Source organism: Neolamprologus brichardi, chromosome 20 (assembly GCF_056152115.1).
Source record: "Neolamprologus brichardi isolate AB-2024 chromosome 20, ASM5615211v1, whole genome shotgun sequence".
Taxonomy (NCBI): domain Eukaryota; kingdom Metazoa; phylum Chordata; class Actinopteri; order Cichliformes; family Cichlidae; genus Neolamprologus; species Neolamprologus brichardi.
Window position 1 is genome coordinate 34,589,411 of NC_142123.1, and position 22,627 is coordinate 34,612,037.

Consider the following 22,627-nt stretch of genomic DNA (forward strand, 5'->3'; position numbering starts at 1 on the left):
GTTTCTGAGTTTCACAGCTGGGGTGGATAATGTTAAGCATCAGGCTTTCAAATGAATTAAAAGTCTGTCTTGGTCTTTCATTAATTAATAGACTGGTGTGAAAAATTGCTGCCACACCGCCCCCTCGACCTGTGCTTCGAGATTTCTGGTAGTTAGAATGACTCGGGGGGTGTTGATTCATTTAAGCTAACATAATCATCCTGCTGCAACCAGGTTTCTGTAAGGCAGAGTAAATCAATTTGTTGATCATTTATTAAGTCATGTACTAACAGAGACTTGGAAGAGAGAGACCTAATATTTAATAATCCACATTTCACTGTTTTACTCTTTGGTTCAGATGTGGATACTGTATTGTTGTTTCTTTGTAAATGTTTAAGTTGTTTGTTGCTGGTTTTTAGTTTGTTTTTTGTCTTTTTGGAAGCAGACACAGTCTCTATGGAGATGGGTTTTTGGGGGGGTAGCAGGAGGAGAGAAGCTGCAGAGAGGCGTGTAAGACTGCAACTCTGCTTCCTGGTCCCAACTCTGGATAGTCATGTTTTGAGGGGTTTAATAAATTTGTCCATATTTCTAGAAATGAGAGCTGCTCCATCCAAAGTGGGATGGATGCCATCTCTCCTAACAAGACCAGGTTTCCTCCAGAAGGTTTGCCAATTATCTATGAAGCCCACATCGTTTCTGGGACACCACTCAGACAGCCAGCAATTTAAGGAGAACATGCGGCTAAACATGTCACTCCTGGTCTGATTGGGGAGGGGACCAGAGAAAACTACAGAGTCCGACATTGTTTTGGCAAAGTTGCACACCGATTCAATATTGATTTTAGTGACCTCCGATTGGCGTAACCGGGTGTCATTACTGCCGACGTGAATTATGATTTTATTGAATTTACGTTTACCCTTAGCCAGCAGTTTTAAATTTCCTTCAATGTCGCCTGCTCTGGCCCCTGGAAGACAATTGACTATGGTTGCCGGTGTCTCTAGCTTCACATGTCTGAGAACAGAATCACCAATTACCAGAGTTTGACCCCCAGCGGGTGTGTCACCGAGTGGGGAAAAACGGTTAGACACATGAACGGGTTGGTGGTGTACCTGGGGCTTCTGTTTAGGACTACGCTTCCTCCTCACCGTTACCCAGCCTTTCCCCAGCTGCTTGGGGTCTGCCGGGGAACAGCTAGCGGGGCCTACGCTATCTTCGGCTGCACCAGCTACAGGGGCCTGGCTAGCTAAGGGTGAGTGCAAGGTGCGAAGCCGAGTCTCCAGATCAGTAATCCTGGCCTCCAGAGCTGCAAATATGCTACATTTGTTACAGATATCATTACCGCTAAAGGAGGCCGAGGAGTAACTAAACATCTGACACAATGAGCAAGAAAGTGCAGAAGGGACAGGTGAAGTAGCCATGGTGCTAACGGGTCGGCTACGAGCTAAGCTAGCGAAACAGTACAGAGACAGTGAGTGACAGTGAGTGAATACTTTGGCTATAAATTAGGTAGTGAGTACACAGAAAGTGTGCTTCGGATGAAGCACGTGAAGATTATACTGTGAAAAAAAAGAATGTATTTAGAAGTTGTTAATTAAACTGCTAAGCAAATAAGCTACTCAGAAACACCACTGTGTTTGAGCAGGAACAGGAAGTGATACTATACCACAGAGCGAGCGAACACCAAGTGACAGCGCCACCGACAGGAACCACAGTGCAGGAAAAAAGGCTAAATTTAAGCATGTAACAATTTAATTTTTTATAACAATAAAAGTTAGAGTGTAAAACTCAAATTAGACTGTATGTTGCTAGTATGTAGCTTCCTAGATTTTATACTTAAGGCACATAATTATTCATTTTGCAGGTTGTACAGCACATGAAAAATGTTTTATTTGACTGTAATATTTAATTATGTGAGATAAATAGGGTTAGATAGGGTTAAATAAGAAATTTAAAGAGTATGTTTATATAAAACAAATTCATACTTACTCCATTTTATGTATTTTAAACATATTTAATAGATATTACAGAATGTAGATGGATATGTGAAAAGAAATGCCTTTGATTTTGCCTTCTTAAGTAAATTTCTCTAGATCAGCCCCTGCAGCACAAACCAGGGCAAAGTTCAAGCATAACGGAAGTTTCATTTCTCATATATTATGTTGATTATACTCATATTTCATTAGAAGTTTATATATAATGAACTACTAGCAGAATCACATATAGATATACTGTTATAGCACTCTGTGTTACTTTAACCATGAAAAGGCTGGATAGTTGTCCATTATTTCACTCTTGGATGGAGATAAGCTGGGGGTGTCAATCTCCTTGACATTTTATATGAAACCATATTTGTCAATACATCCACCAGCAATGATGGAAGTGACATCATCAATTCAGATCTGTCAGCACACGAAAAAGCAGTTATGGATCTCTGACACAAACAAAAGGTTTGTTGGCGTTACACCATGCATTGTTGACATAATCCTGTCCTGTAAAAACGGTTCAAAATAAAGAAGAATAGAAATAAAATAAAATATAAATAAAATCAGACGTCTGTGCAGTAAATGTTTTCTTCTTTTCTAATGTAAAAGAAAAAAACAGTTCTGTTAAAGACCTAAGATTACATGATTTTAATTTGAATTAAAATAAAAATGGATTTCAAAAATGAACCCAGATTCAGTTTGTACCTCTATTGTTTATCATCATACAATCTTCTCTTCCTCTAGCATCATTTGGCTCTCCTTTGGCCCGGTTTGGGAAGTCAAACTGGGAACCATCACTCCACATCCACACAGTTTCCTGAAAGAATAAAGTTTGAGGTCTAGGGAGCTTGGAAAGAAAAGCATTTAAGTTGCTTAAATGCTTGAAAGCAACTTAAAGAAAAAAAAAAGAAACACTTTTCTTTCCAAGCTCCTTAGACTACGATGACCGGGATGACTGAGAACCCTCACAGAAATAAAGTTTGAGGTTCACTTTGTTCTGATGTACTTTGGTGCATTTATGCTGAGAGTGCAGACAAGAGACCTCTACACTTCATGTCTGCTGCCAGCAGCTACTCACTAGTAGCTCAAAGACAAATCTCAGTTAACACAAAGAAGAACACGACTAAGTCTTATATACAAAACACAGACCTGGATTTGACAAAATTATGAAATTTGAATCAAACTGCTGAACATGAAGAGAAAAATATGAAATATTAGCCAACAGCAATTTTATTGAATTTAGTTTCCTGTTTATTGTGATATGAAATCATATTTATCAATAAATCTTCGAGCAGTGATGTCATCGAGGCTTGACATCCTGCTGGAAGTGACATCAGCAGTGAGGCTGTGACATCATCATGTCAGATGTGTGAGGACACGAAGGAGCAGTTATGGACCTCTGACACAAACAGAAGATCTGTTCCCTCGACATCCCGCATCATTGACATAATCTCGTCCTGTAAAGAATCAAAATGAAGAAATAAAATCAGAGGTCTGTGCTGTAAACGTTTTCTTCTTCTTCTCTAATGTAAAAAGAACAAACACAGTTCTTATAAAGACCTAAGATTACATGACTTTAGTCAATATAAAAACCAAACACATTTCATCAACAGTCCCACTTTCAGTTTGTACCATTAGAGTTTATCTCCATACAGTCTTCTCCTCCTCCATAGTTGTTTGGTTCTCCACTGGCCCAGTTTTTGAAGTTAAACTGGGAACCATCACTCCACATCCACACAGTTTCCTGGAAGAATAAAGTTCAGTTTGTTCTGATGTACTTTGATGCATCTATGCTGAGAGTGCAGACATGAGACCTCTTACACCACTCGAACACAATGAAGGTTCATTTTGTTTGTGGAGGTAAAAAATGGAAAGAAAAGTCAAGTCAACAGCAACATCTGTCTCCAGGAACAAAGTCCTGATTAATCCGTCTGTCACATGTTGACCTTTGAATCAAACTGATGAATATGAAGAGAAAAATATGAAAAATCAGAAACAGCTGCAGCTCATCCTCTTCATCTATGAAACACTTACAGTCTCTCTGTCGTTGCCTCCAACCCAAGCTCGTGTATACGACCCTGCTGCTGTGTAAGTGAGCTCTCTGATGAAGGTGTACTCAGCTGTGCTGTGGTATGAGGCCAGATGTCCACCGAGTGTCTTACAGGAACTCTGAGGAGGAAGATGAGGTGCACAGAAGATGAAAAGTGTGAGAATGCATTTAAAATCAGTCAAAGACAGAAACTCTTTATATCATCAGTGATGCAGCGACAGCTGCTGTTATTTCCTAATGTACCTCAGCATCAGTCCAGTTCTTCATGCTGCTGTTAAAGATGAAACAGTGACCTCCAAACCAAGTCCAACCAGGAGGGCAGGAAGCATCTTCAAAATGATTGCAAAGTTAAAAGGTCAGTGAACAGATTAATGATTCCTCAAAAGAAAGTAATTTCTCCCCATAAACTCCTACTTTGAGACCGACAACATGTTCCAATCTTGACAGAAGAATGTTGTGGTTAACCGTGTCAAAGCAGCGGAAACCACGGAATAGCCAGAGTCAACGGTTAAAAGAAGATCATTAAAAACTCTAAGTAAGGCTGTCTCTGTGCTGTGGCGAGGTTTCAAACCAGACTGAAACTTTTTGTTAATACCATTTGCATCTAAAAAGGCCTGAAGTTGTTTTAGAACTACCTTTTCCAATATTTTGGAAATAAAAGGGAGTTTGGAGATCGGCCTGTACTGCCTGAGAGCATTAGGGTCAAGATTTTTCTTTTTCATAGTAGGTTGCACAACAGCATGCTTAAAGACAGACGGTACACAACCTGATGATGATGATGCATTCAGCAGAGATAAGATACAAGGACCTATAATATTTAAAGCTGCCTTAAAGAAACGAGAAGGAAGAATATCGTGCGGGGAACCAGAGATTTTGAGATGATCAATTATATCTTTTAAAGCAGAATAAGACACTGGCTCAAACTGTTGAAACACAGTCAAGCATTCAGAGACTAGAACTGGGTCTAAAACTGATGATGAATGAGATGGATGAGAAGCCCTTAGAGCTGAGACTTTTTCAGAGAAATACTTTAAGAATACTTTAACAGACTTTTGATACTTAGATAAAGAATTATGGAGGATGTCCAGAGAGACGTGGAGTTTGTCTTTCCTCCATTTTCTCTCAGCGCGACAACATTCACGCCTAAGGGCACGAGTAGCATCATTTAGCCAGGGTTGGCGTGAGGATTTGGCACGTCTAATCCTCAGAGGTGCAACAGAGTTAAGAATGTCAGCGCATGTAGTATAAAATAGTTTAGCAAGCTCATCCGCTGATAAATCCCCATTACAGTTAGCATCAGAGAGGGGAGAGTCAAGGAAAGCATCAGTGAAGTGAGCGATTGACTGGGAGTTAATCATGTTTGCCGCACAGGACCATCAGTGTTCAATTCCACATTGCTCACTACAGTACTAAACAAAACCAGGAAGTGATCTGAAATCCCAGTGTCCTTAATGTCTGTGATGCAAATGTCCGTGGTCGTGTCCAAATTCATGGGCTGCATCCTCCTGAGGACCCGGCCTTTGCGGACTACGTGGGCCGGGTCCTCAGAAGGTCGGATAGACCAGAAGTAAACGGCTGTGAAATGGGACCGTCTAGAACATAAAGAACACACTGTTGTGTAGAACAAGTCGTTCGGATCCTCAAGGTTTGAGATTTTGATAGGAGTTAGGGTCTTGGATTTAGAAGCAGTTTTTTAACACGTGCATCAAGGCAGATTCAATCTAAAATGGCGCTGGTGAAGTCGGCTGCCGTGCTGGATGCTCTGCCCCAACTTCTCCACTTTCTGCAGTTTTTCGTCACTTTTTGCTATATCTGCCATAATCTTGCATGGGCATCATGCAAAACACACAAATTCGCTACAGTAGAGACACTTTGGTTTCTATTGGTCTACAATACACGAACATTTCACCATGTTTAACTCCGGACCCAACCTGGCCAAAGGAGATCCTGAGAGAGAACAAAGGACGCGACCCTAAGCGACGGCCTCGAGGTAAACGAGCCGGCATCAGGAACAGGCTACGGGCTCGCGCACACCACGCACCCATGCCCAGTATCCTGCTAGCCAATGTTCAATCCATCGAGAACAAGCTTGATGACCTCAGAGCCAGAATCAAGTTCCAGAGAGACATTCGGGACTGCAACCTCCTCTGCTTCACCGAGACTTGGCTGAACCCAGCGATACCAGACCACGCCGTGCAGCCGACGGGGTTCTTTTCGGTTTACCGTATGGACAGGACAATGGAGTCGGGGAAGAAAAGAGGTGGTGGAGTGTGTTTGATGGTGAACAACAGATGGTGCGACAGCACAAACATCTACCCACTCACACGCTCTTGCTCGCCCAATCTGGAACTTTTGATCGTTAAATGTCGCCCTTTCTATCTCCCTCGGGAATTCACTGCGGTCATTGCCTGCACTGTTTACATTCCGCCTCACGCGGACTCGGACACTGCCTTATGTGAGCTACATGAGGCTCTCACACATCAACAAACACTTTACCAAGATGCCGCACTCATTGTTATGGGAGATTTTAACAGAGTGAATCTCAAACGGATATTTCACAACCTTCACCAGCACATCAACTGCCCCACCCGGGGCACTAGGACATTAGACCACTGCTACACCCCGTTCAAGAACTGTTACAAGGCTCAACCCCTGCCGGCATCTGGGAAATCGGACCATGCCGCCATCCTCCTCATGCCTGCTTACAAACAAAGGCTAAAGCAGCAACCACCAATCAGGAGGGAGGTCGCTCGCTGGACGGACCAATCAGTGGCCGCGCTGCAGGACACACTGGATGACGCAGACTGGGACATGTTTCGGCGCAGCTCTGATGACATCAACATGTTTACGGAAGCGGTTGTGGGATTTATCGGGAAACTAGCGGACGACACAGCAGAAAGAACTATCATCCGAACGTTTCCCAACCAGAAGCCGTGGGTGGATAAAAACATCCGCGACGCTCTGAGATCACGCACCGCTGCCTACAATGAAGGGCTCGTCTCCGGTAATATGGACCTATACAAGGCTGCGTCCTACAACGTGCGCAGCGCGGTCAGAAAGGCAAAGCGGAGCTACGGGGAAAAACTAGAGTCACAGCTACGACAGTGCGACTCTAGGAGCCTGTGGAAAGGACTGCGGACTATAACGGACTATAAACGACCAGCTTCTTCAATGATGAATGCCGATGCTTCACTGGCTGATGAGCTGAACACGTTTTATGCTCGCTTCGACGCCGCAGCAATTAAAACAACAAACGGCTGCGCGCGCTCGGAGCGCACCAGTGAAGACAATGCATTCATCATCACAGAGCATGCCGTGAGGAACACCTTCAGGAGGGTGAACACCAGGAAGGCAGCAGGACCAGATGCAATCCCTGGCCGGGTCCTGAGAGCCTGCGCTGACCAGCTAACACCGGTGTTCACGGAGATCTTCAACCTCTCCCTGGCCCAAGCTGTGGTTCCCACGTGCTTCAAACAGTCCATTATAGTTCCTGTTCCAAAGAAACAACAGCCCGCTTGCCACAATGACTACCGTCCAGTAGCACTGACCTCAATTGTGATGAAGTGTTTTGAAAGACTGATGAGAGATCACATCACTTCATCACTTCCTGCCACCATCGACTCACTTCAGTTTGCTTATCGGACTAATCGTTCCACAGACGATGCCATATCTCACCTGCTCCACACATCCCTGAGTCACCTGGACACTGGCAGAGGGAATTATGTTAGGATGCTGTTCGTGGACTACAGTTCAGCATTCAACACAATAATTCCCTCTAAGCTTTTCACCAAGTTGACGGATCTAGGACTCAGCTCATCACTGTGTCAGTGGATCCTCAACTTCCTCACAGACAGACCCCAATCAGTGAGGGTGGGAAAACAAGTCTCCCCCTCCATCTCACTCAGCACTGGAGTGCCTCAGGGCTGCGTTTTAAGCCCCCTGCTGTACTCACTGTACACTCATGACTGTGTAGCCACATCAGACTCCACCTCCATTGTCAGGTTTGCTGACGACACTGTTGTTGTAGGCCTGATCTCCGACAACATCGAGACGGCCTACCTGGAGGAGATTAGGAACCTGGAGACCTGGTGCCAGGAGAATAACCTCCTCCTAAACATCAGCAAGACTAAGGAGCTGATCGTGGACTTCACCACAAAGCAGGCGAGGAATTACAAACCCCTCATCATCAGTGGCACGCCAGTGGAGAGAGTGGACAGTTTCCGATACCTGGGTGTCCACATCACTCAGGACCTGTCATGGTCCTGCCACATCAACACCCAGGTTAAGAGAGCCCGTCAGCGTCTCTTCTTCCTCAGAAGACTTAGAGACTTCCATCTGCCACTGAAGGTGCTCAAGAACTTCTACTGCTGCACCATCGAGAGCGTCCTGACGGCAAACATCATGCGCTCAGCCGAACGCATCATTCAATCAGAGCTCCCTGACCTGCTGTCCATCTACACCAAGCGGTGCAAGTCCAAAGCTAGGAAGATTATGATGGACCTCTCCCATCCCAACAATGGACTCTTCTCACTGTTGAGGTCTGGGAAGCGCTTCCGCTCCCTTAAGGCCAAAACAGAGAGAATGAGGAGGAGCTTCTTCCCCCAGGCTATTCGGGCCCTGAACCAGGTGTAGGACTGTACTCTCCCACACACATCACTATAAGACTGGACTCTCACACACATCACATCACCACACGCACCACCACACAGTTCCTATAATTTCCTATAATTTATAATCTTATAATCTCTCTCTGCTGTTTGCACATTTTTATTTATTTTTATTTTTATTTTTACTGTAAATTCCTAAGTTAATTTGTAAATTTTGTAGTAAATTGTAAATACTGTAAAACTTTTTTCTGTCATTTAATGGTCGGGCATTGCGCAGCTACAAACATTTCACCCCCATGTCATACTGTGTATGGTTGTGTGTGTGTGACAAATAAAATTTGAATTTGAATTTGAATTTGAATTTGAGATTTAAAAGCGTTTTGATTGGCCCGTGAAATTCAGGTTTCCGTTCGATTGGTGGATTTCTCTTCAGCAGACAGGTGGTTCAGATCTGGGCATTTGCAGTTAGTTGATGACTTTTAGAATCATCTTTTTTGACTGGATGATTAAAACTTAAAGCATTTACCTGTCTGTCCCTGTTCTCCCACATTTCAGCGATTTTGATCATTAAAAGAATATAAACTTTTAATATTCATTCAGATGTTTTGTGATTCTAAATTTTCTTTAGTCATTACTCAGCTTTTGTACATTTTAAGGATGTTCAGCTACTTTCCAACTTTGAAACTTTTTCTGTGTGAACTTTAGATTTAAACAGTTTTACACTTTAGCCTTCAGCCTATTTCAGCTCATTCAACATTTTTAACTTAACATTCAACAATTATGTCATTTCAGCTCAAAACATTCAGCTATCAGCATTCACACTGCAGTTTCTTTAGAAAATGCATTTTCTAGTTTGTTAAGCAGTCACGCAGGATGCGCAAAGACACCTGGAGCTTGTTTTTTATCCATTTTCTCTCTGCACATCGACATTCGCGTCTGAGAGCACAGGTGGCTTTATTAAGCCAAGGTTGACGTGTAGATTTGGTGCGTTTAGTCCTTAGTGGAGCAACAGACTCAAGAATGCTGGAGCATGTTGAGTTAAAAAGGTTAGCTAGCTCATCAACTGATATTTCCGCACCGAGGTTTGCCATCATAGAGGACCAAGTTAGTAAAAGCGGAGAAAAAGTGAGCAGCAGTCTCTGACTTTATCATGCGCATATGACGCACAGGTCGCTCGCTGTCCAACTCCACGTTACACACTGTGGCATTAAACATAAATAATCTGTTATACCACAGTCCTTGATTTCTGTAATCCAGACATCCAGACCATATGACAACACCAGATCGAGTGTATGACCCTTTTCGTGAGTTGGATCCCTCACCAACTGAGTGAGATTAAAAGTGTCAATAAGGGCAAGGAAGTCTTTTACTAGTGATCCAGTCTCACAGCATACATGGATGTTAAAATCACCAGCAATTAAACACAGTCATATCCTAACATAAGACTCCCCAGTAAGTCAGCAAAATCGAGATCAAAATCCTTAACGCATTTCGGTGGACGATAAACCACCGCGCAGACAGCTGATGGAGCGCAGTTCAGTTCCAAAAGCTGCCCCTCAAAGCTGGCATATGAAACAGGTGGCAGTTGCTGACAGCGAAAATCGTTTTTAAATACTGAAGCTAGCCCTCCACCCATTGGCCCGAGGAGAGCTGAAAAACGAACAATCGAGGGATTTAGGATGAAAGTCCACAGTGACCTGGTGCCCATCCGAAGAGTGATCGTTGCTAACAGGAGTACTTCCCAGCGGACGAAGGTTACTGAGATTCATGCCACCTCTGTAGGTCCACACCCATCGCCAGACAGGTAAAGGCTTCGCTGGCAGGTCAGAGGGAGCAGGAAGTCCAACAGGCCAGATCCAGCCATGGCAGCTGAATCTGTAACTGGACTGGTCCCAGAGGGCTTGAAAAGATGGTAGCACACCAGTAAGAGTACGAGGTTTCTTTACTCCATGTGATTTCAGGTAAGCCTTGAAGCGTACCAGGACGCCACCTCGTTTTCCCTGTCTTCTAGAGCGCTTCCTGCGAGGCAGGGCAAATGGTGAGTGATGTAGGCAGACAGGTATGTCCGCCAAAAGTGCAGGAAGACTTTCTGGCTCACTTTCCAAATCAAGCATTCAGTGTTTTAGTGGCCGACGGTTCAGAAGAGTTTGGCGATCATAGACGAGTAAAGCAGAACCATCAGGGCAACATAGAAAAAGAAAGGTAACAACCAGCAGACACAACCCAAAGAGACGTGTCGCCGTGCACACTGGTGCCATCTTGGATGCTGCCAGCATAACTAAGGGATGTTGCTGACATATTCTTGAGATACGTTTCATAAATATATAAAATGATTTCAACCTTTTAGGGTCTGCAAAAAACTGATAACGTTTTGGTGTGATTTCAGTCTTTTCAGCACTTAAAGGTTAATCTTTCAAAAATGAGGAACAATTATAATTTTCATTCAAACAAATATGAACGTACAGACCCCAAAAGATTATTTTTATAGGTTTATTGTTTGAATAACTTACCCTGACAAGTGAAAAACACCTCCAGGTACTCGTAGGTGCCATGACATGGGTCTACTGAGCTTGGTGCTTCAACAGTACAGCTGTTCTGCCAGTTACACCTGTGAATGCAGGTAAAAGGTGAGTCAGCAGAAGCTGAGAGAAGATGGAGGGCTGAAGGAAGAGAGTCAGCCTCCGTACATTTTAGCAAAATATTCCATGCTAGAGGACCAGGAGCAGTAAACATTTTGGAGCTGAGAGTCAGGACGTCCATCAGGGCACGTGGTTTTGTCACGGCGACCATAATTCGCCCAGGAGACGACTATAACCTGTCCTTGACCTGAGGAAGAGTTCATAGAGTCAAACTTTTTTACATGAATGCTCAAACGTACAAAGAAAGAGAAGCTGTGTTCTCACCACACTGAAGTTTTGACTGAGATCCTCCACATGTTACACTGCGGACTGAAACAGACACAGATCCATCAGAAACTGTAATCATTCATGCACAGATTGGGTTCATTAGTCATTTCTAATCACGGGTTTAACAGAGTCGTTACGTGTGAAGCAGTCGTAGGTGGTCTCCAGGTATTTGCAGACTCCAGGATCATAAGTAATGTTTGACTTTATGTCACACTCTGTTTTTCCATCACAGCTGCAGGGAGACAGAAACATATGGTGGCCCCGAGGGGTCAAACGGACTGCAACTTAAGAAAAACAGCAAACAGAAAAACGCAGCAAAAGCACACAAAACACAACAGAAGGGAAAAAAGAAAGCAACTTAGACAAAATTAAACAAATATGAAAAAAGTTCATGAAAACGTTAAATTTGGCTGACTGTCGGCAAAGTTACGTGATAGTTACGTGGGCTCATTGAGTGCAGCACAGATAAGATCTTGGAGAAGCTTGTGGCTGCCGTGAACACTCAGAATAAGATCTCTGGATCACATCTTGGAGAAGCTCACTGTGGTCGTGAGATCTCAGAATAAGATCTCTGGATCACATCTTGGAGAAGCTCACTGTGGTCATGAGATCTCAGAATCGTCTCTTTGAGCACAAGAATGACAACATCACAGAGCGTAAGTTTGATAACATCATGGTGAAGCTCGCGGCTCTCCAACGGGAGATTGAGAGACCAGTGTTGGACTGTAGAACAGCTTTGAAATTCATATGAGCTGTTCGCACTAAAGTAAAAAGCACCATCTCTTCATGTGGAGACCCCTTTGGCGCCAGCTGCGGTCTCAAGGCTGGAGCCGAAAAACAACACCCTGATAACGACTGTGTTTAGACTGTTGTTCCCATTCCATGCAAGCCCACCTGGGTTGGCTGGCAGACTGTTTACTTAGCCTGGCAGGGTGAAGGACACTGTCACAGCTGAACTATGGATACACACACACACACATATACACTGATATGCACACACTCATCCCCCCTCCCTTTCCAAACGCCTTCGATGCTTGTTCCCTCCTGGGAACACGGCGGGTCTGAGCCCAGTGCTGGAATGGTAGCGCTGGGCAGGATGGCTGCTGTGTTTGCTTCGGATTACTCCTCACCCCCCACCCGACCCTGTGGCTGTCACGTGCTCCATAATGTTGTGCTGTGGACATTTATGTGCTTTCTGTGCAGAGGAATTTTTTTGTTTCCTGTTCTCATGCTGTCCTCCCAGGAGCCCAGCATGAGTAGAGGTCTCTTTTTTTCCTCTTGTACTTTCCCATTGTAGTGTATATTTCAGTGTTTTTCCATAAAAAAAGGAGGAGGGGTGAGTGCGTATTATTTGTCACTTGCATGTGACAAATAAAGTTTTCTTGATTCTTCTTCATTCTTGAAATTCGCGATGTTAGTACTTAATGCAGCTTAGGTTCCACTTGCTTTTAAAGCTTTAATTTGATGATGATGATACACAACGTTCAAAGATCGACTTTAATCTTACAGAGACAGTACGACTTCATGGATAATTAATGGCAGAATATCCACAGAGAGAACAAGCTGAAACATGTACAAAGGTTTTGAATACTGCCCAAACCTTAGCAGAAAGCCACGACGAACCATGACACTCAGCTGAATATCACTTTTACAGCCCAACACAAGCATCAGGACCAATCACACTAATATTAATGTTAGTTCGGTTATTTTACTGCATAAGCTGGTTCTGTTGGTGGTGTCCACCCAAACAGATGTTTATTTTAAGGAGGAACAAGCAGACAGTTCACTCGTTAAGTTAAAATAATAGTAGTTTATTCACAGGACACAAACATTTGGCCATTGTACTAACTTAATCACTTTGTACTTCATACTCCTTGTGCTATTTTTGTAGCAGTGTATACTAGCTGAGCCTGTCACCTTTCTGTCTGTCCTGCACTTTTCCATTCTCTTCTTCTTTCTCTGTGATTTTAAAAGGATGAACATGTATTTAGAAGTGGAACTTGTCTTTTAATCACACATTTGATTTCCAGCTTGAGAAATGCAAGTGTCCAGAGTCAGACTGAGGAACCCAGTGCTGCACATCATCTGTGGTGTCTCTGATGGGACAGAGACGACCCACCAGGACAAACTCAGCAGTATGTGAGGAAGAGGAGGAGAAGAAGACCAAAAGCAGCTGAGAGATGGAGGGAATAGACAGACTGATCCCTCTTTTTGGAGGACTACTAGAAAAGTTTCTAACTAATGATCTGTATCATGGATGAATTAGTCTTATTAGGTTATGTTCAAATAATGTTGTAAATAAAGTAATTTGTAGTACTCGGATACTTCAAGCTAAAAGTATAAAAGGCAGTATAAAGTTTTATATTCAATAAAAGTATGTATCAGCAGCAGAATGGAGCTAAAATAAATGTTTGTTTCAGTTCTATGAAGCTTTGAGTATTTTGGATTAGCAGCACTGCTGTGTTTGTTGCATCATATTGCTGTAATTGTTTATATGCTTTATATATTCTGAGGTAAGTTGATCTATAGTGTTACATCATATTCTATAATGATGCTATGTGTTTGTAGACTTTCTGCCCAGTTTGACCCATTTAGCAGAAGTCAGCCTGTTTAAGGCTCTGATATCTATTCTGTGTGACTTAAAGCAGTTATGACATGGTCTGATTTTCTCACCCAATAAAGGAATATTTCATATATCAATGTGCTTATTTTACCAGATACATGCTACTGATGAAATTTTGTGATTTTTCTTTTTACCCATTTAAGTAAGCTTTCGGACAAATGTAGTGGTGCAAATACAGTGGGACCCCGACTTACAAATACCCCATTCTCAGTTCAGTTAGTTCCTCCTGCTCCTGCAAAGTCATATCCTTTCCGAAAACTGCTGATGAGCTATGTGGGCCCCTTACCCAGTCAAGGCATTCAGTGGAGACTGAGGGCAAATAAATGTACAACTTCTCCTCAAGCGTTTTCAAATGTTTACTTATTATTTCACACAGTGTGGCAGTTTTGATATCACCTTGCCATTTCTGAGCAAGTGGGAACATGCCAAGGTTGGCATTTTCCAGATGTTGTTGCCAGAGATGCACCTTTGAACGGAATCCATTTATTTTATCTGTGCTTGTGAGCAGGTTTTCATCTCAGCCTTGTATTCGTGTGTTCAGTTCATTCAAATACAGAAATATATCTGCCATGTAAGCCAGCCTTAGACACCACTTGTCACTTGCAAACAGCTTTGCATCATTGTACCTCCCCTCACTCAAAAACACTTTTAGCTCTTCTCGCCGCTCATACACGGACCATTGGACCTCCGTGTGAAGCAATAAGGCTGTATGCTCCGCTCCCATTTCCTCGCACAGAGATGCAAATATGCGCCTTTTCAGAGGTCTTGTCTTGACAAAGTTCACCACGCGCATGACATCATCCAACACAGGAGCTAGGTCCGCTGGTAAAGTCTTGGCAACGAGCACCTCACGGTGCAGAAAACAGTGAGTAAGAATATCATCGGGGTGTATCGCTTTCACTCTGCTAACGAAACCTTTGGTGCGCCCAACCATGGCTGCTGCTCCGTCACTGCAGACACATGTGCAGTTTTCCCACTTAAGTCGTCCTTGTTCAAGATATTCGGATGTAACCCGAAAAATTTCCTCTGCTGTTGTTTTTTCTGGCAGTGCCTTGCAAAATAGAAAGTTTTCTCTGATGGAGTCTCCATCCACAAAACGCTCATTGGCCAAGAGTTGGGAATGTCCACTAATGTCTGTAGACTCATCAAGTTTCCCACTGAAGCATATCTTCTCCAAAACCACACTTTCGATGTCTGCAGACATGTCATTGATGCGTCTGGCAATTGTGTTATCTGAGAGCAGGACTTTGACTATTTCTTTAACCGCGCCCAGCATCTCATTCACAACGGCTTTGCAGGCAGGTAGTATTAATGTCTCTGCTACAGTGTGTGGTTTTTTTGGATTTGGCTATAAGTTCAGCCACTAAGTAGCGAGCTTTGAGAGCTCTTTCAGACACCTTTGTGTTTTTTCTCATTAACGTTACCCGTTTCTCAGCGTGTTCACGCAGGCGAACAAAATAGTCTGTGTTCTTGTTTTGAAGTGAGGGACGTTTGTGTGGAGATGGCATTTAAGCTTGCTTGGGACCATGGCACTGTTTGAGAACTTTTCTCCACACACCAAACATAACAGAGCACACCTATGTTTACTTAAAGAAGTCCAGACGCTTTTCTTTCCAAGCTCCTTAAACTACGATGACCTGGATGACTGAGAACCTTCACAGACAGGGTTCATTACTGTTGTGAGGGAAATCAATTCCATGTGTATTTTAATCACATATAATAGATGCTTGCTATCAGCTGTTTAGTATTAGCTTGTCACATCCGGATCTAGTTCTTCAAGTCATTATATCCCCCAGAAACAATCCAGTTTTTGTTTTCTATTTCAGTTTTCTTTGTTTTCTTATTTGTTTGTATTTTTTATTTCCGTTGTGTTTTTCTGCTGCTCATGTTTTCTTAATGTGCAGTCTGTTTTGCCCCTCAGGGCCACCGTAGGGGAAACAGCTGGTTTTCAGCTGATCATTTCCAACATGTTCTCATCCCAAAGCATGAGCCACCCAACCAGTCTGTATGTTATGCATTCGGAAACCGTTTGGAATCAATCTACAAATGTACATTTCTTTAATTTCTCATCATTAATCGCTTTGGAAAATACTATTCAATACGATTAAAAGTGTGGTTATGGTTAGGGCTGGAATACACGGCTGGAACGTGTGTTACCGCCGGGAGCGTCATTCCATTGGAAGCCACAATCCGGCACATATCATAAGGACATGGAAGGTTACCTTTCGCGTTCCTATGGGAGGTGTCGGGATGAGACAAATCGGATCAGTTGGTGCATGCACACTCATATCAGACAGATATGAGTGTGCATGCACCAACCAGCATGCTGTCTGCTGTAACCCATCATTTCCTAAGGAATTAATAAAGTATTTCTGATTCTGAAACAAATTACTTTCAGGTAATCATTTAATTCCTGATAGTTTCATTAAAGATGTTGACAGGTTTTTGTTTGTTCTCCAACAGTGCTCACCTGTTCCTGACGTTGTCCAGAGTGTCACTCTGAGGGCAGATTGCTTTATCTCCACATCTGTACCCAGCTGACTGCACAATGATCATTCCACGCACTGTTATACACACACAGTATGAAAGAAAAGGTACAATTCAACACAATAATTGCAATAATCCAGGTCTAAGGAATCAATTTCAGACTCAGATGCTGCAGATCCATTAACATTAGACGATGACAGTTGTTGTAGTTTTACTTCTGGAGGAGCTGTGCTTTTGTTTTTTGCTGATAAGCAGAGCGTGCTCGCTGCGTTGTCAGACGTGATGAAACTATTGAGGAAAAACAGGCGTATATCTTGTTTATCATGACTCTGGTTTTACGTCTGATTGTTGAACAATAGTAACGGACCGCGTCTCCTTGTTAGTAACTGTAACGGCGTTGTAACGACAGAAATAGTAATAAGTTAGATTACTCGTTACTGAAAATAGTAACGCCGTTACCGTCTCTACACACTGCTCCCCGGGCGATGGATTCGTAGCTGCCCACAGCTTGTGAAAGGGTTAAACGCAGGACTAAGCATGTTCCTACAGGATTAATAATGTATACATTAACAATGAGATTCAAGATACGCCAAATCCGATAATATTCGACACACCTAAAAGCAGAAATATCAGTAAAATACACAGGAAGTAATATGACTGAAATATTAATAAAAATAACTTAATATAATTAGTGAATAGGACACTTTTGTGGCGTTTGTCAACACCGTCAGACAAAAATTTGATGCTGCTGACAAAATACCCGACTTTCTCTCATAACACGTGTTTTTCTGACAGAAGCTTGTTTTTCATCAGCTGCTTATGGCCTCAACAATCGACCTAAATGAAGCTTTTCACAAAATAATATTTAAATCCTGCATTTCATCGACTTTGGTGTTGATGCAGTTTTATCACAAAGTTGTGCCATAAATGAAATGAAAACAAAAAACCTCACCATGGCATGTGTATCGAACAGGAAGTGGTAAAGGGGTCCTCAGAGTGTAAGCTGCCCACAATCATTCCTGATTTTTTTGTACTTTTTTAAAAATCTGATGGTGTTGACAAAAACTCTGGACACGATTTGAATCACTTAAAATATGCAAATAAATTCCAGTTGTACATTTTGATGTTATATAAGGTATTGACTTAAATACTCACGAGAGCCGTGATGTTTAACTTTACATTACTGTTAATGTTTCTCTCTATTTTAATATCATCACACCTGCTTGTGGACGGTGGGTTTTTAGGGTACTGGTGATGTTGTACCATTTAAAGTAAATATATTTGCATAACAAAACACAAAATCATACTTTTGTTGTGTAAACATTGCCTTGGTTTGTCTCTGAGTCAGCTGGGTTAACACTTGTATGCATATTTTAACCCCAAAATTGGGTTTTATCTGGCGGACATGTTTTTATCTCAAGAATCACTGAAGATGCAAGAGCCAGGAGCAACGCGGTCTTCAAACACAGCATTTTTATTTCCACATAAATGACACAAAGGCTTCTGTGGACAACGCAGAGACACCAAAGCGAATGTTTGAAAGAGAACTCACTGCAGTGACTTGTTGGACACTGTCGTCCAGCTTACCACAGCTCAGGCGTTGGACACTGAGGCCGTTAGAGGTGACCACTCTCCCTGTGGATATGCGGGACCCTGTGGGAGGAGAGAAAGTTCAGCTCTGATAAAGCCTGTGTTAACAACTAAATGTGTAAATTGTAAATTAATGACAACTGTGTTTCTTATATAAGGTCACAGATTGCAGTCTCTTGTTTTGAAAGCTTAAAATCCATCAGTTGTGTTCCTGATAACTCTGAGTCTGAGCAGCACAGTTACACAGTCACACATTTGGTTTCCGTGACCTGACAAGAACTTGTCTGAGGTTTCTGGGCCCTCAGACAAGAGGACAATTTCTTCTTTGCCTGAACTGTGTGTTTCCCAGCTCTCAGAAACTGTTTTCTTTCCCCAACCTGATGTTTTAAAGACACTTTGTGATGTTGCAGCTCTCTCTAAGACAGAATACAGTGTCCCTGCTCTTTACAAAATGATTTGTACCTGGACTTTTTAATTCAGAGACTGTGTGTTTCAAGATGTTTGTGATGCTGCAAGACTGATTCTCCCAGAGACTGAAACTGTCCCGGGGGCCCACCCAGAGTTCAAGGCCTCAGCCAAGTCTGGACCCCTGGAAACGTCTCCCTGCGTCTGCTGGGAGCTCAGCTGAACCGACCCAGCAAGCAGCACATGCCACAGCGCTGCCTTAACCTGGGTCACGCCAACATGAACCAGACGGTTCCTGCTAATCTCCACCAGAGTTCACCAGAGGTCTCCACACAGTCTCCCAAACTGACTGGTCTCTGCCACTGGCCTCATGACCAGCCTGCTGAACTGTTGCTTCTTTGTTTTGGAATATTTATCCGAATATTCCCAGCCCTCCATCCAGATTGCTCCACCCACCCTGGTCAGGTTTTCCTGTATTTGTTTAGTTTGGGACAACTGGAGGTCAACCCTTAAGGGGGCGGGGGGGTTCTGTCATAGTTCTGGGTCTGTGATCCAGTCCTAATATATTTGTTTTGTTAGATTCTGGTTTAAGTAATACTCTGTGTGGTAGGACTCGACTTATGCGGTCAAAGAAGTGCAGGAGACTGATGCTGTCCAGTGTAGCAAGTGATTTATTCACCATTTTGTGACCCAAACAATATTTACAAAGAAACAAATAAGAAACTCAACTCTATAATTAACTCAGTTCAAATAAACATAACTGAACTTAAATCAACGGAAATTAAGGTCAAACTGCACACAGCTACACTGACCCGAACCTTTTCCTGAAACACCTGAGTTCTTCTGCTTAAATCGTCCACTTAACCAAACAATTTCTCCTCTGGACTATTACATTCAGTAGGTAGATACGATGAACATGATTATATTCAAACCTCTACTACTCCTCTTTACTGGCAACATGAACTCTGTGGTGTAATCAATACATATTATACAATAAATCTACTTTCTTCATAAACCCTCTAAAATCAACTTTATTAAATTATACGAGTTCTTCCCCTTCTGCACTTGGTCTCTTCCTGTGACCTCAGATGAACCCAGAAGCTATAAAGCAGGGAGTAAAACTACATTTCCTCCTTTTGTTTCTGGAAGACAGGTAGGTAAGGTAAGTTCTAAACAATACAAATTAACATGTTAACATGTTAACTTAACAAACTTGTAGGAATTGATTTAAACCAAGATGTTATATTATATAATCTGCAAAAGTGCAAAACATAAACAAACCCGGGATAGTAGATGTTTGCCTATTGCAGATTACATGTGAAATATGGTTAAATCAAAACAAGAATGTTAATTAAGAATATAGACAAATGGTCTTCTCACCCACTTTGTCACACACTGTTTTCTGTTTTATGATATATTTGTAGGTTCGGCCTCCCGGGGTTGCTCGTTCCATGTGTGTCAGTCTCGTTGTCAACCAACTCATGTCTCTGTGTTTAGTGTCCTGGTCATCTTGGTCTCATCTATGTGTTCTCCTCTTTGTGTCAAGCTCGTGTCTCTTGAGTCTCTGTGTGTCTTATTTTGATAGTCTCATCCTGTTTGCGTTGTGTTCAGCTTTGCTTCCCGTCTCAAAGCCCTTTCTCAATTCTCAAGTACACGAGTCCGCGCTCGCGTTCTCGGCAGGTCCGAGCACGGACTCGCAATTTGTACAATTGGAACACCAGCGTACTTGATGATGTCACAGGTCCCCTCCTAGTTTAACTGTGATTAATATGTTATGAAGCTGAACTTTAATCTCAGCCAAACCGATTTACTCAGGAACAAAGAAAACACTGAAACCAAATATTAACATATTAAGTTAACTAAGTGACTTATACATCATGTTTAACCTGAATAGCGAAAGACCGCGGGGGGGTTTGAAACGATGTCCCGGGAGTCCCGACCTCGCTGTCGGCTGTGGAGTTGGCGGGTCACAGACGTCTCCGAAAACGTCGGAGCACTTTTGGAAATATGTGATATCTTGATAAATCGAGCAGATATTTGAAGTTTACACAGCCTGAAAATATCTTAAAAGTTTATTTTGTGACCCAGAAAGAGGAATATTTAAATGTTTTCAGCCGCGCTCTTCCGCCATTGCCGCGTTTGAGTTTTGGACGAAATGCATTCTGGGATATTTAGCTGTACCAAGTCCACACAAGTCACCACCGATGCATGCTCGATAAAACGGGCGGAGAACACATCCGGGACTTTTTCACGTTCTCACCTTGATGCGTACTTTAAATTAGAACAGTACTTGGTCTCCGACTGATGACGTATCACGAGAACGCAAGTACGCACAAAGACGCATTTTGAGACAGGCCCACCTGTTGCCCATCCTCCCGTTACCCTGTCTGTGTGGCTGCTGCCTCTAAACATATCCTGCATTATTAGCACTGTGTGCTGATCAGTGATATTCAATATTTATTGTTTACTGCTACTTGTGCTTCTGCTGGTTGTTGCTATGGTTTCCCTGCTGTGTTTTTGTTTGCTTGTTCTCTTCAGCGGAGGATCAAACACAATGATCACCTACAGCTTCCTTTCTCTCATCTGTTAACTCTCTTCCCAACTTCTCTTTTCTTCTTCTTTCTCTTTCTGCTCTGATTGTAATAACTTAAAATAAAAATAATAATAATAATCGAATAAACAATGACAATCAGGAGGACCAGTATGGCAAAAGCCGTAATGGTTTCTTGGCCTTCAGACAATAAGTCAATAATTCTTATTGGTAAAGTGCTGGATGATGACGCCTATGCTCATGCTTCTTCTTTGACTTCATATTTTATTATACATTAATTAATTATTATTATTAATACATTGGGATTTATTCATTCATCTGTAAACTTGGTGAACAATTTCCATGATGCTGTTTTACATGAAAGTTACTACAAAACAAAAGACCTGCTGTCCCGTCCCATGTAAAATGCAAATGCTCTGCAGATGCAAACCAGCTGATGCAAAAAACTGAGTGAATTAATTCTATGAAATGTTTGCACGGTACTTTAAATCATTGTAGTCTAGGAAATATACTTAATATCTTTTAATTTTCCACATTTTTAGGGGGGCTTTTAGAATTTATGTCTGAAACAAATCGGACCTGTACACTCTGAGATCAGTCTAAACATACCCAGACCTTTCCCTCCCCAGTAACAACAGCTCTGGGGGGGACACATCCCAGGTCAGACAGACACACTGAGGCATGTCCTGGGATTGGCCCGGGGGTCTTCTCACATTGACTGCCTGAAATGTTTCTTTTGAATGGGGATAAAACAGCCTGTGACTAGAAAACCCACAGAGCTCCTGTACAGGATCCCCAGTTAATGCTGAAACATGTTAACTGGCAGGAAATTTCCAGTAACCCTTGAAAATCCTCATGCGGATAAAGAGCTGGTCCAGAGTGAGCTGGTTGAAACTCATTTACCTGAAGTGATGAGTGAACAGGTTGCTGCCAGCACTGAAAGAGACAGAAAGAAAGCTCAGTGTCAGACTGTGTGTTTGATATCAAGTTTAATTCACCTCAAAACATGAAACAGAAATGAAAACCAAACAGGAGAAAGCTGCTGCTTTCATTCACACCTGGATTCTTTGAAAACTCTTTCTAAACAGCAGATTTCAATGACACATTTATTCTCTTCATGTTTCCAACTTTTGTCAATAAACTTATTTGTGTTGACAGTTTGAACTCTTCAAAGTAAACGATCAGCCATGAATTCCTCTCAGGACTCTGTGAAGCCTAACTGTCCTGCTGAGGTGATGCAAACATGTATTTAGGATGTTAGATTAACTGATCCAATAAAGCAGAAAGAAAAGCATGTCACAGTACAGCACAGTGGAAAGCTAGAAAAGGATTAGACTGAACATGTGCAGCTGATTTCATGTAGAAATAAAGGATTATCAGTGTGTTGTACTCACACAGTGTGCTGCTGAGTCCGGAGCAGAGCATCATGTTAGGAGATCTGGATTAC

The 22,627-nt window shown here is 42.5% G+C and overlaps 1 protein-coding gene across 1 annotated transcript; it reads right to left on the reverse strand.

The window, feature by feature from the left end:
- Positions 1-2,249: 2,249 nt before the first annotated feature.
- Positions 2,250-22,608, reverse strand: LOC148097081 (L-rhamnose-binding lectin CSL2-like). Its single transcript, XM_087833475.1, has 12 exons — positions 22,575-22,608; positions 22,084-22,116; positions 18,222-18,287; positions 16,618-16,711; positions 11,662-11,756; positions 11,522-11,566; positions 11,306-11,444; positions 11,129-11,226; positions 4,255-4,340; positions 3,996-4,130; positions 2,667-2,778; positions 2,250-2,468 (listed from the first exon to the last, which is right to left on the reverse strand). The coding sequence occupies exons 1-12, from the start codon at positions 22,606-22,608 to the stop codon at positions 2,401-2,403; spliced, it is 1,005 nt and encodes a 334-aa protein (XP_087689601.1). The 3' UTR covers positions 2,250-2,400.
- Positions 22,609-22,627: the final 19 nt, after the last annotated feature.

Excerpts from the sequence above, each read along its gene's own strand:
- LOC148097081 (XM_087833475.1), bottom strand. The coding sequence starts at position 22,608 with ATGATGCTCTGCTCCGGACTCAGCAGCACACTGT. Across the intron at positions 18,288-22,083 it reads CTGTTCACTCATCACTTCAG|GGTCCCGCATATCCACAGGG; the intron begins GTAAATGAGTTT and ends CTCCTCCCACAG. Across the intron at positions 16,712-18,221 it reads TGTCCAACGCCTGAGCTGTG|TGCGTGGAATGATCATTGTG; the intron begins GTAAGCTGGACG and ends TGTGTATAACAG.